The sequence below is a fragment of the Haliotis rufescens genome, unplaced genomic scaffold (genome assembly GCF_023055435.1).
Source record: "Haliotis rufescens isolate VD_foot unplaced genomic scaffold, xgHalRufe1.0.p SCAF_21, whole genome shotgun sequence".
In the NCBI taxonomy this organism is placed as follows: domain Eukaryota; kingdom Metazoa; phylum Mollusca; class Gastropoda; order Lepetellida; family Haliotidae; genus Haliotis; species Haliotis rufescens.
In genome coordinates this window covers 11558339-11573027 of record NW_025963902.1, presented here as the reverse complement: position 1 = coordinate 11573027, position 14689 = coordinate 11558339, and the positions used below count along the sequence as shown (strand labels likewise).

Genomic DNA, 14689 nt, shown 5'->3' with positions numbered 1-14689 from the left:
TAGAATACTTGATCTTCACATATGATAGAAGTTTATACTTCAAAGAAACTAGTTTAATTTGATTCTTTTGTGTGCATTTAAGTAGATACCTGTTTTGAGAAAAGTATTTTAGTTGATTCCTTTAAAACAAAACATTAACTGTTATCGAGGTATATATATTTGGTGTTTAAGTACATATAAGACCTCAAGGCTTTATGGGGCGGTCGGTTAGCCTAGTGGTTAAAGCATTCGCTCGTCACGCCGAAGACCCGGGTTCGATTCCCAACATGGGTACTATGTGTGAAGCCCATTTCTGGTGTCCCCCGCCGTGATATTGCTGGAATATTGCTAAAAGCGGCGTAAAACCATACTCACTCACTCACTCACTCACTCAAGGCTTTATGGTGTTGTATGAACAGAGGAACTCAAGCCCTTGTGCGCATGTCATTACAAATATAAGGTATTCTCAATATGCATGCTTATGTTCTTAATACTTCTTTAATCTCAAAATGCATGTTTGATCTTATTTGATCTTAAAGTCTATCTTTGATCTGAAGTGCTCCACTAATCAATATTCATATATCATTCCGCCATTATCTCAAACTTCAGGGGCAGTGGGTTAGCTTAGTGGTTAAAGTGTTCGCCCATCATGCATAAGACCCAGGTTTGATTTCACACATGGATACATGATGTGAAGGTGTTTCTGGTGTCCCCCGACATGGTATTGCTGGAATATTGCTCAAAATATGACATCAGGACAACTCTTGAACATTTGTTTGAAATTACAGCCTTTCTGTTTTATGTCATTACATGATATTATGTGAGATCCCAGTTAATCAAAGCCTATTGTGATCATTAACATCATTATTTTAGTAAATTAAAATTTAAATGACAAATTGATTGAATACTGTACTCAGAACCACTTATTTTTTTTTATTTTTTTTTTATTTATTTTTTTTGTGAACGCCTCCGTGGTCTAGTGGTAGAGCGTCCACCCGAGAGCGGAAGGTCCTGGGTTCGATCCCCGGCCGCCTCATGACAAAAGACGTTACAAGATAGTACTTGGTGTTACCCTGTTTGGCGCTTGGCATTAAGGGGCTAAAACAAGGACCGGTCGGCTCTCAGTCAGTATACTGTGTCTGCGTAGGGTATTCATGTTAAACTGCGGCATGGTATCTCAGTGAGCTCGCACTATAAATCGGCATCAGTCCGGACTAGTACAAGCAGCCACACAAACACACACATGTACATGCACGTCGCTATATAAGTGCAATAATCTTGGACGCGACGTTAAACCCAATTTCACCTCACCACCTATTTTTTTTTGTGAAATTTGTTTGAGTGGCGGTGTAACTGGCAGGCCAGGACATGCTTCCCCTCTTTGCGAACATCTGGTGTCATCACTGATTTTCAGTGAGTGAGTGAGTTGGGTTTAACGCCACTTTAAACATTTTTCCAGTTTTATCACGGCGTGTCAGCTTAATGTGGGAGGAAAACCCGAAGTGATGCAGGTCTCAGACGTTTACCACTTCTGTGAAACCCACGAGCACGGGTATGGTGCTGACAAACCTAGAAACGTAATCAGGGCGAACTGGGATTCGAACCAACAATCATAGGTTTCTGACGTGCCCAAGGGACGCAACTCTGCACAGCAAATCGCGGCGCCTTAGACGACTGGGCCACCCATGCCCCTGATTTTCACCACTATATTACCTTTAATGGAATCTGTTTCGACGGATGATCGAGATTGTTTATTCCCTGTCATTGCTGTTATACATATATACAGGTAATCAGTTAAAATACTTAAGTGTTACTTAATCACTAAATCAATTAAAAATAAGTATTGATTTTAGTTTGTTCAAAACATTTTGGTGAAGCTCAAATTAAATATTTGATCTTCTCCATGAAATTAGAACACAGCAGCTTCTTCATGAAATATTTCATGACGTTTCTAGATGAAGTTTCAATTCAAAGTTTAAAGATTATTTGTTCGCTTCCAGATATTGCTGATGGTGATGGAGGAATAATTGCTGTATTTCCTCTAATAATGATCCTGGAGTATATTGCGGAATTTAAATTGTGTAGGCTTCAAAATCAAATACTGTGGTTCCAATAACCAAATTCACATAATCACTTTGCCACTGATCCTTGTGTTCTGAGTGATATACAGTTCAAGAAGATTGACATGAAATGTTTGTATTTCAGCCCGGTTTTCATTATTAAATGAATGCATGTTCAAAATTGTATATTCCCATTGACCATAATTTCATAAAATCAGATGATTAGGAACCACATGATTTATTTTTTCACCCTATGTAAACATTAATGCAGTTTTTTAGTCGGATTCCTTAATAATTTTGGCTATCTTTTTGTCTGATGCTTTAGTATCGATAGTCATTTATATTCTGTTTTTTATTAAGAAAGCTCAAGCCACTTGCTTGATGGTTCTCTGTGGTAGTGTTAAACAACCATTTATTTTGAAATGGATTGAAAACCTTGCCAAATGGAATAAAGATTTGCTACAAATTGAGGGGCTCAAATTAGAGGAGATACGGTAGGCACAATTTGCTTTTACGTTTTTCTACAATAATTACTCCCTATTAGGTTTCGCAGAGGAGGAATTGGAAGATGATCTCAGTAGCAACAATAAGTCCTCCCCAAACAAAAGCGATTGTGAGGACCCTGAACTGAATGAAATCTCCAAAAAACTTAAAGAACTTGCCGCCTCAGATTCGGATGATGACAATCAAAAATCTCTAGAAGGTGATTGGTTGCCATTCCTGGTGCTTTTTGTAGTGGTCTGCATGTCATCACCAATTATTCTTGTCTCCCTTTACTTTTGTCTTGATTTCCTGTTTGTGTTTTTTCCTTCATCTATGTAGTTTGTGACACGTACACTTGAACAGGTATATACTGAACAATAAAAAAAAAGTAACAAATTTTTCAGTACGTAAATAAACATGTATACCAGATGGCTGGTTTGATCTTACAAAATCCCAAGACCAACATACATATCATTCATTTGTATTTTTTGCGAACTTACATATAAATAAAATTTGAATTAGACAAAATGTTACGAATTAGAGTTCACAATATTCAAAGTATACAAGATATATTTTCAGTTTGGTCAATTTTTAATCAGAAAAATATTTCAAAATGGATTTAGCATCATACAAAGTATTGAAGATATATTTGTATAGACACAATTTATGGATAACATGAAATAACTTCTTTATTTTACTGTAATAGAGATGTTTCGGATCAGATCCGTAGACCGTTGTCAAGCAAGACTGACATGCAGTCATTTAAATTTGACTTCCGTCAACTTCGAGGAAATACCAATCAAACAATGGAATTAACAGTATTCAAACTATTCAAGATGTATTTGCATTTTTGTCAATTTGTAATTAGAAAAAATAATTCAAAATGGACTGGACAGTATTTAATGTATGCAAGAAATACTTGTTGTATTTTGTTTCAGTACACTAAGGCAGTGAAAAAAACACTAGATAGAAGTTTTGGTTAAAAATAAATTAAAATAGTTGTACTGAAAGTATCATCTTGCTACATTTGTCAGCATGAATATAATAAATATTGAATCTCACAAAGAGACCACAGGGTTCAGACGCCTTTGCTTCATTGTATTACTGGTCGAAGTACTCCACTAAGTGGGGCGGTCGGGTAGCCTCGTGGTTAAAGCGTTAGCTCATCACGCCGAAGACTCTGGTTCGATTCCCGACATGGGTACAATGTGTGAAGCCCATTTCTGGTGTCGCCTGCCTGATATTGCTGGAATATTGCTAAATGCGGCGTAAAACCACACTCAATCACTCACTCACTCAACTAAGTGTACCAGTCAGCCCAGCTGTAAGATGGGTACCCGGAAGTATGTAAAATCTTGTTTTAATAAGTGTGTGTAGAGTTCCTTAGTTTGGGAAAACTTGCATTCAAACTTTAAACTGATTTCAATATGCGACTGCTTCCATCTGTCATTTGTGCTGACAAATTGCTGTATGTTGTATTGATATTAATATATCGTTATTATCATTGTTATTTCACAGTTCGACCCAGAACACCTGGGTTAGAATAGGTCTTCAGCAACCCATGCTTGCTGTAAAAGGCGACTATGCTTATCGTAAAAGGTGACTGACGGGATCGGGTGATCAGGCCCTTTGACTTGGTTGATGCATGTCTTCATATCCCAGTTGCGTAGATCGAAGCACGTCCAGATTTGATTATTTACAGACCGCCATCATATAGCTGGAATATTGCTGTGTGCAACATTAAACAACAAACAAACAAACAAATATTTCACAGTTAGGATTTCTCTTGTATTCAAGCTACTGTGGCAGATCATTTCTATCATTGCCTGTGTTGCTATATGGCTGAGGTAGTTCTAAAGCAACATAATATTTTAACTCACTTACTTGTTTAATATCCATTGCAATGTACTAATTTGTGAAAAACTATTTACCTTAAAACTAAACTTATTTCTTCTTATGATATAACTAATTAGAAAGTGTTTAAAAACTCAAATAATCCTAGTTGTTTGTTTTTATCTTCTGATTATTTCCGATAGTTCTGTCGCTTCAAATGTTTCCGTACTTTTATTTCCGTCACTTTTCCACACTAATCTTTTTAGCAGTTTTCAATTTCCGTTTTAGATCATGCACTATTGACTTGCACGAGTTTCCCTTGAGAATCTAGTTATTGGTTGTCCATTTCAGTGATGATACTGACAGTTGATTGACATGCAATTTTGTGCATGTTTCCAGATTTTTCAAGTGCGTAATATGTTGTTCTAAATGCAATTTGTTGCCTCAACATTGTCGCAAACAAATATGTCTGCTTACAAGTGTTGCGAATTCTCCGTTCATTTGTGTGTATATGTCATATTCTTTGCTTTTTGTTGTTCGTTGAAACACATTGTTCATAATCAATTTTATTGTTGGTTTGAATTTTATCTGGTACATTTTTGCAAGACAAAATAGGAAATATTATATACTTATGTTAAAATCAGTTGTGTGGAAGTCATCATCATTAATGAATCACTTAAACCGCGGAAAAGTTCACCGTATTACTCCGAGAACATATCGAGTTAATTGTAGATTGACAGACATACATGTAAATTGCACCTATTTAGCGGGAGTCGACCAACACTAAATGCCAGATCTGACGAATGCCATTACACAGTTATGTGTTCTGACAGACTACGAACAAATTTTATTTGGATACCGTTTGGAGCCAATAGCCATCAAAATAAGGAAATTTGATGGAAATGTGTCCCATTCTTATTCTTATTGGATTATTCTGTGTCTGAAATCACTTTTTGTATGAAGGGTTAAGTGGACAATGGTTCTGATCTGACTGGAATGTTATGAGCAAATGTGCGAGATATGTCACTGAGTGATACTGACGTGTCAAGATCATGTACATTTCAGATTTCAATGGGGAATTGACATAAGTATTCTGTACCATGTTTGTGGGTGAATTAATACTTTGGTCAACTGATGGAGATGTGTGAAAACTGAACATTTATTTGGGGGGGGCATGTCAGCTGATTTTGAAATATGCTCCAGATTGAAATATACGAATTCCAGGATGGTGTCGATGCTGCAACAGTGATGATCCTTAGTGAAGATGTTGATGTGAAGATGCTGTGAATAATTCTACGTAACTGCTGAGGTTTTATTTTTTTAAGAAATCAAAATGTTGAGGTATTGTTGTTATATTCCAGAAAAAGAAGATTCGGGAATGGAAAGCAACCGAGGGTCAAAGGTCAGTTTGTATATCTCATGTTGCATGTGTTCTGTTATCAAGTTATGATTCAGTTTCATGTCTTCACAATGGTGTTATATATAGAGAATCTCACCCAAGTGTCTTTTGATATCAAATATATCAATGAGTGTTGATATATTTGATATCAAAAGACACAAGGGTGAGATTTTATTTATCATCCAACATTTTTCCTACTATTTCAGTTTGAAGACAGTAATAAGCAGTGTCTTAAGTGTAAAAAGTACTGCTAACAGCTTCAGTAGCAGAGCCATTAGTGATGTCATTTGATTATGATGTCATGGTCTGCAAAGCATTGTGATGCAATTTCATTGCAGAGATATCTACAATGTAGATATGGCTTGATCTCACCCTAGCGATATCTCCTGTGGGAGCCAGTTTTGAATGAATTTTTTTTATTCAGTTATATTTTACACACATATTTATGTTGTATTCGATGGAAAGGCTAAATATACTGGAAACAAAACATGAATTACAGAAATATGTCTGACAAAGGTTACGTATGCATTCAGTAATAGCTATGGACGCTTCATATCACCAAACCAAATGCGAAATGATTGTAAGTTATGTCAGGGATAAAAGACGTGTCCGAGGTTTTAGATGACACAGTAAAACTTGAGTTAAGCAGTGACCGAGGAGATAAAATTGAGGGCATTTTAGCGAGGTTTTACTAACCATGTCACTACTGCCTGAAAACAATGGTGAATATCTGTGATAGGTTTATAAGTGATAGGAAGATACCTCCAATACAATAGGCAAAAGTGTCAGTAGGGTTATAAGTGTCATTCAATGCAGAACCTGCAGTAATTGTCAAGATATAAACAGCAATTTCAAACAAGTGCCTGTTTTCCTGTATGTTCCTTTTTTTTCTTTCTGTCAGTATATTTTGGTTTTGAAAATTGTTCACTGAAATGGATGTGGTCAGGCAATAAACACTAACGTTTTTTATGCAAATTGTGGCGGGTGGCGGGTGTTAATGGTAGGGCAGGTATCCTTACTCTTTTCACAAGGACGGTCGGGTAGCCTAGTGGAGAAAACGTTTGCACGTCACGCCGAAGACCCAGGTTCGATTCCTGACATGGGTACAATGTGTGAAGCCCATTTGTGGTGTCCCCCGCTGTGATATTGCTGGAACATTGCTAAAAGAGGCGTAAAACCATACTCACTCACTCACACTTTCACGAACACCCGCATCATCACTGATTTTCAGTGATCCATTCATATAATTTTCGCCACTATTTTGCCTGTTACACCTGGTGGGATCTGCTTTTGCATGTGATCAAGACTTGTTAACATTTATAGTGAATTGACTTCTACAGGTTGTGTCTTACTGTGTCAGAACTGCTATTAACCCTGTTAATGGTGCTGTGGAAGAGTACAGTCGTAGAATAAGTGTTATGGGGTCGTTATTCATTGTATATACCAAGGTTTTTCTTTCTTCTCCAGAATCAAAATGAAATTGCCCTTAGTGAAAGTCGCATGTCCTCTCTGGCTAGGAAAGGCCCTATTCAAGTCTACTGTGCTAAATATTCCTATCGCCCCTATGAGCACTCCCCCAACGACAACCCAGATGCAGAGTTGCCGCTCAACGCTGGAGACTATGTCCTGGTGCTGGGAGAGATGGATGAGGTGAGTGACGTACACGTCTTGTAGGACAAGGTGTGTCATGTATAGCATAAAACACGCCTCCTCTGTTCGGGTTGAAAATGTAAAACCATGAACGAGGGGAAAGCACCAAGGGCTTTTCCGGAGCTCAAGGTTTTTACATTTTCAACCAAAACCGAGGAGGCGTGTTTTATCCAACTTATGAACCGTCTACATGCAAGAAATACCATAAAAAAATAAGAAAACATTGACATACCTTGTAGTGAAACAATACATTGTATAGCAGTATAAAATAAATTTGCTCAAAGCGTGCGAGAGAAAAAACATGTGCAGCATGGACTAGCTGGAGTCATGACATAATAAACTGAACAACTTCTCATCACCTGCCCCACTATCTCAGTGGGAAAACAGTGGGTTACAAAACGATATGCGAGGTTGCAGGTTCAATTCTCGTCTTTAAATTCTTATAGTAAAAAATTGTGACTTTTAACCAATCATCAAACCCAATTGTGTTCGCATCAAGAGGCATGTTTATAAAATGGTACTTGTAAAACCCGGGGATTACATTTGAAATGTATTCATCAGGTCCCAGGCATTCCACCAGAACACCCCAGGCATCGTTGATATTGTCTGCCTTGAAACTTTACCAACATTTTGAAAAACATTCTGTTTCTGTAGTGTGATGGTTTGGAAGTACAGGTCATATAGGACTATGTGCAGAATGTGAAGACCATTTCCAGTGTCCCCCGCCGTGATACTGCTGGAATATTGCTAAAAGCGGCGTAAAACCATACTCACTCACTCACTCACTATGTGCAGAACAGTGAAATGGAAGACAACTTTGAGTTACCTGCCCTTGTTTTAAAATCTGAAAAATGCACGTGTTATGCAGAGGCTAATCGTGATGCCTCCGGAGATGATAAACATTAATTTTGTAAATATCTAATCAAGTAATATCTTAATGAAGATTACTATTTATGTTTTGAACAAAAATTGATTATCCTTTTTATCTTCCAGGATGGCTTTTTTGAGGGTGAGCTAGTTGATGGACGACGGGGGCTGGTTCCGTCAAACTTCATAGAGAAGGTAGCAGGTAGGACGGAAACGTGTTTTTACTTTTTTTACATTTTTGAATATCAATCCTCATTTCTAGATGTAATAGTCTAGGGCTTAGAGCTTCATTTTGTTACTGGTTCTGGCAGTTATCAGGTACAATATACATCCACCTAGCGATGCCTGCTTCCGCATCTATGTAGAGGGATTGTTGAATGTTGATTATCTCACGTAGTAATCTTTATGAATCTGGATCTCTATATGCATGCATAGCAGCTTCATTCTCAGATAGATAAATATTGAATTGCTTATAATGTTAGGGTGGGATAGGTCAAGTTACACATTAGTGTGAAGCACTTTAGTCAAACATGCATGTTGGTAATTTCTTTGACTACAAAGGTAATGGAATCTGTTTTGATTTTTCAAGTTTAAAGAAGTCATCATGTTCATGTGTATATTTAATAGACATTTTAGGAAATATCTACCATATTGCTTCATTCCAAAATCTAAATAGAAAGTCTTTTTTATCATTTTTTTTATTACAATTTCTTCATATTCTTTTTGTAATATTTTGGAACTTTTATTCCCAACAAAATACCAACCAGTACAATCCAACACAATGTAATACAATCCAGTACCAACCCTATACAATCCAATACTAACCCTATATAATCCAGTACCAACCAAATACAATCCAATACCAACCAAGTACAATCCAATACCAACCTAATACAAAATAATACCAACCCAACCCAACCCAACACAATACCAAAACAATACCAATACAAACCAATAATGACCCAATACAGTACAATACCAACCCAATAAAATCCAATACCAACCCAATACGATACTTTGCCAATACAATACAACACCAACCAAAAACAATCCAATACCAACCCAATACAATCAAGTACCAACACAAAACAATCCAATACCAACCCAATATATACAATCCAACCCAATACAATCCAATACCAACCCAGTATATACAATCCAACACAATACAATCCAATACCAACCCAATATATACAATCCAACCCAATACAATCCAATACCAACCCAATATATACAATCCAACACAATACAATCCAATACCAACCCAATATATACAATCCAATACCAATACAATCCAATACCAACCCAATATATACAATCCAATACCAATACAATCCAATACCAACCCAACCCAATACAATACTAAACCTTTCTCCTTTCTCCTCTCCTCCCTATCTAGAACCAACTGTGAGAAATACACTTCCCAACATTTGCTAAGGATCAACATGGTCACCTCTAGTTAGAGGTGTGTTCCTTAACAAGTGTTGAGTAGTCTAGATAATGAATATGAAATCATCCAGGCAGTTGATGACATTTATAGTTTTGAACTCGTTTCAGCTTCATATCAGCTTCGCTGTTGCATGATTTATTTTGTCTCACAGAAGAAGATCTGTCGGACTTCCATGCAGCTATGGCTGTAGCTGGGCTCCCCACTGATGATAGTATCGCCTCCAATAGTCACCAGGACTTAGAGTTTAACAGTAGCGATGAGATTGATAAGCTACGTTCTGATCTTACAGGTACTAGTCCCAAAGAGATGCTCCACTGACGAGTCAGGAAAAATTAATTATGCCATTGTACATGATGAATAACATTAGTTTCACCATTGGTAATTTTGGTCATATACTGACCTACAAAAGAAATGCACTAATACTATTTTTAAAACAAAAACAAATGAAATTTGGAATGGAAAGGGGGAAAAAATAATTTTAATTTTCAGAAGAAATGTTTTATTCTAAGATACATTGTCTTTTTCACCACACAGTTGAGGAAAAAATGAAATATTTTCATAAAATTTGGTAAATTACATTTGGCTTAAGCAGGGTACAATTTATGTCACATCGGTAATATTTTAGCCAGATAGCGAGAATTTGTTTCAAGAAGGTTGAATGAACAATAGACCAATTAGAGCCACAGGAGATATATTTGATAGAATATCTGTAGTAATATTAGTTGTTTATATAACAGAAAATCTTGTCCTTTGGGTTAAGAAGTTATAAGGTTTGGTGCATTTCTTTTGAGGTTGAGTATGTTGTGAAAAACCCTGAGGCACAGAGGATGTCTGAAGTCTTCCTGAATATCCCTTTAATTTTTTATTTAATTATTATAATTCATAGATGCAAGCTTTTGCATGTGCTTTGAAGTTTGAAGATTAGCTCACCTGGTCTGTTGGGTGACCTAGAGTAGAGATTTAGATTTTAGACTTTTCACAAATGTTTAAAGGAAATGATCCTATGTATTTTTTATGCCTGAAGTGACAGTAACGTTTAATTACATGCTTTGCAAAATGGTGTGGTTCTCAATACCTGGCAACCTTCCCTGCGGATGTGGGAATTATTATATATTATAGTTTTATTTAACAGTTGTTTTTTTGTTTGAAGTTTATGAATCATCTTTGAACATTCTTAAATTTTATTTTAATGTAATTTTTTTTAAAGAATTTTTTTTTTTTGCAGGACAGGTAAAAAAACAACTGATTTCTATTACAATTTTCAAAAGGTTTTAAGATTTAGTGTTTCTTAAGTGAATTGTTTTTTAGAATAAAATGATTAAAAAAATGAAAAACATTTAATAACCCTGCTAATATATTACGTGATAGAAAGGAATAATCTAAATGAAACAATTATCTTCTAGTTTAAAATAAATATGTAAATTTTTGACTTTATGGTAGTATATGAATTAACAATTGCCTTTTGATAAAAGATTTAAAAAAATTAAAATGACCATTAATTCTTCATAAATGAAAAAAATTTGTTAGACATTTTGTATTTGCATAAATATTTTGCTGTTTTACATCTGTAAATTGTGTTGTGTATGTGCTAATTTCCTCCCAGAAGATGGGCGACGTCGCCTTGATGCCCATGGTGATCTCAGCAGCATGGACCATGTGGATGGAACAAGGAACGCAGGTAGTAAAGGTGAGCTTTGATGCGGCAGAGTCGGCTCAGTTTGTTGTCTGAGAACATGCATGATTATTGTTGTTGATATATTCTCCTAAAATGCAGTTTTGGCACTGTGAGTGAGTATGGTTTTTCGCCGCTTTTAGCAATATTCCAGCAATATCGTGGAAGGGACACCATAAATGGGCTTCACACATTGTACCCATGTGGGAATTGAACCCGGTTCTTTGGTGTGTGGAGCGAACGCTTTAACCACTAGGCTACCCCACTGCCCGAGAACATGCCTGGTAATACACAGCTGTTAAATATTTTCTGAGATTAAAAGCGGACATGACACTAGTGAGATGAACTTTGTTCTGTTTTATTATGTTTCTCTGTTTTTAGAGAAGAGTTGCATCCCTTTGTTGTGCTAGGATCTGGTGATAATGGGTTTTAATCCCATATTAATCCCAATTACTATGCTAATGGTTTGTCAATACCATGCTTTTTGTTTTCGAAAGTATCAGTCAGTGGTCTGCTAATATGCTGTGGTATAGCTGACAAAATGTTTAAGGGGGTGTTAGGCCAAAATTTGTTGTTTGTTGGTTGTAAAATGCTACACTCAGCAATATTATATCTGTCCCCGTGTTGTGGGTTTTCAGACGCTTAAGAAACATTCATAGTTTTCTTGGTAATCACATGAACAACCGTTAAACATCTCACTCACTTATAAAAGAAAACTTCATCTTATAAACAAGCCATCATCTGAGTATTTACAATGTCTGTGTGATGCCACACCCCTCGTTATAGCATAAAATCACGATAAACATGGCCGTCTGAAAATGTATGATGTCAGAAAACCTATGATCCAACAATATGACAGCGGTCTATAAATAATTGTCAGGACCAGACAATCCAGTGACTGACATCATGAGCATCAATCTATGCAATTAGGATATGATGACGTGTGTTAATCCAGTCAGAATATTTCATGAAATAATTTGCATACCTTTGCAGCTCAAGAAAATGTATAGGGCTTACGACATCTTGTGTACAATACCATAAGAATGAATCTTTCTGATTTTAGCGATGCCGTTTCCTCGGAACCTATCCATTGATCGTCAACTGACCAATAGCGTTCTGTTGAGCTGGAAACCACCAGAGCAGGCGTCCGGCCTAGAAGTCTCATCGTATCATATCTTCATTGACAAAGAATTCAAAACTTCCGTGCGAGGCAGCGAGAGAACGAAGGCACTAGTAGAAGGGGTTGATTCAAGAGATGTAAGTTGTCATTCCTGTGTATGTCACTCCAGCTTGAGATGCGGGGTAGAATAGGTCTTCAGCAACCCATGCTTGCTGTAAAAGGTGACTATGCTTGGCGTAAGAGGCGACTAACGGGATCAGGTGGTCAGACTCGTTGCATGTCATATCCCAATTGTCTGGATCGATGCTCATGATGTCAATCACTGGATTGTCAGGTCCAGACTCGATTATGTACAGACCGCCGTCATATAGCTGGAATATAGCTGAGTGCAGTGTTTAACAACAAACAACAACACTCCAGCTTTATAACTGTGTGAGAATCTACGTCGAAACGTTGCTATATGCAATAAACAAGACGTTGTTATCCATAAAGTTGTACGTTTTCTTATTTACTCACCAACTTCAGTCATACCTGTGTTGTTGTTTCAAAGTCATACCTCAATGAACCGAGAAAAATACACAGTCAATGCTTATAATTAAATTCAACACCGAAAACATACAATAGTTTAACCAAAAACAGTTGTTAATATCAAAGCATTAGAAAATGATGAGATTGATAAACATTCCAGGTGTAGGAATATATACTGTGGCGTGACATGAATCAGGTGATTGTATAATTTATGCACATATCTTGACACGTCTACAAAGTCGGTGGCCAATCAACGGAGAGTAGAATCAAACAAAGTTCATTGGACCTGTCAATAAAGGCAAGAGGCGACAGTCAGACTGTATCGAACCGGAAAAATATGTCCGGGAGAAGGCGGCTGTTTCAAATGACATGGTCAGTTGCCACCAGATTCGAACATTGATTCCCTGAGAACGGAAGGCACAGTTGGAAAAAAACTAGTTAGAAATGAAACCCGAAGACATGAAAGTTGTGGAACCGAGGCGAGCAGGAAAAAACAGTCGAGAGAGCCTGCACGTTTGCTGTTTCATTCCTTCTCGTCTTTCGGTCCCAATGGGTCGTATGGATAATGAATATGCATGGATTTCGCTGAAGGTCCTGTGCATGACGATACACGTGAGCAGAGAGGGAATTCCCTCCACTGTAATATTGTATCCCCAGACATTCCGCAGTGATAAAAGTAGTCCACTTGTTGGGCGTGGCTTAATTTTTTACATTCATTGGAAAATGAATGCAATAACACATGACCAATTCAGCTAATCAGAATGCAGGAATTTCAATGAACACAAGGAAAATTTAATTATTATCACGTGAACAATGATTTTCTGTGAAATTTGTTTTGTAGGATTTTAATTGGCCTATGAGTTTGTAACTGATACAGTAAATAATGACGGTGATGCTACGTATATGTGACAATGTGGCTGTGGTAATGACACAAAATGAATCTTTGATTACCATTGAGGAGATTACCAAGACAACAATTTTATTTCCAGATTCATCGGATCTCTGTGCGATGCCTGTCTAACAAAGGCCAGTCAGTAGATGCCCAATGTACAGTTCTAGTTGGCAAAGGTAAGCGGGACACAATGCACCTTGAAACACCATCTGGATCTGAAGTACTTGCTGATGATATGAAGTTTCTGCTGGTGATGTTAAGTACATGCTGGTAATGTTAAGTACATTTTGAGAGCATTCTGGTGATGTTAAGTACATTCTGCTGATGTTAAGTGCATTCCGGTGATGTCAAGTACATTCTGGTGATGTTCTGTATATTCTGCTGATGTTAAGTACATTCTGGGGATGTCAAGTACATTTTGCTGATGTTAAGTACAATCATGGGCATGTTAAGTACATTCTGCTGATGTTAAGTACATTCTGCTGATGTTAAGTACATTCTGGTGATGTCAAGTACATTCTTGTGATGTTAAGTACATTCTGCTGATGTCAAGTACATTCTGCTGATGTTAAGTACATTCTGGTGATGTTAAGTACAATCATGGGCATGTTAAGTACATTCTGCTGATGTTAAGTACATTCTGCTGATGTCAAGTACATTCTGCTGATGTCAAGTACATTCTGCTGATGTCAAGTACATTCTGCTGATGTCAAGTACATTCTGCTGATGTCAAGTACATTCTGCTGATGTTAAGTA

The 14689-nt window shown here is 37.0% G+C and overlaps 1 protein-coding gene across 12 annotated transcripts in view; it reads left to right on the top strand.

The window, feature by feature from the left end:
- Positions 1 to 14689, top strand: part of LOC124145761 (RIMS-binding protein 2-like) — a 322306-nt gene that overhangs the window by 279156 nt on the left and 28461 nt on the right. For 9 of the 12 annotated variants that reach the window (XM_046515666.2, XM_046515672.2, XM_046515670.2 and 6 more), the window contains 8 exons: positions 2584 to 2742; positions 5717 to 5757; positions 7222 to 7404; positions 8398 to 8473; positions 9873 to 10010; positions 11325 to 11408; positions 12457 to 12650; positions 14031 to 14109. In XM_046515666.2, coding sequence (XP_046371622.2) covers positions 2584 to 2742; positions 5717 to 5757; positions 7222 to 7404; positions 8398 to 8473; positions 9873 to 10010; positions 11325 to 11408; positions 12457 to 12650; positions 14031 to 14109 — 954 coding nt within the window. The remainder of the gene's footprint in view (positions 1 to 2583; positions 2743 to 5716; positions 5758 to 7221; positions 7405 to 8397; positions 8474 to 9872; positions 10011 to 11324; positions 11409 to 12456; positions 12651 to 14030; positions 14110 to 14689) is intronic. The other 3 variants (XM_046515665.2, XM_046515668.2, XM_046515669.2) reach the window with 3 other exon arrangements.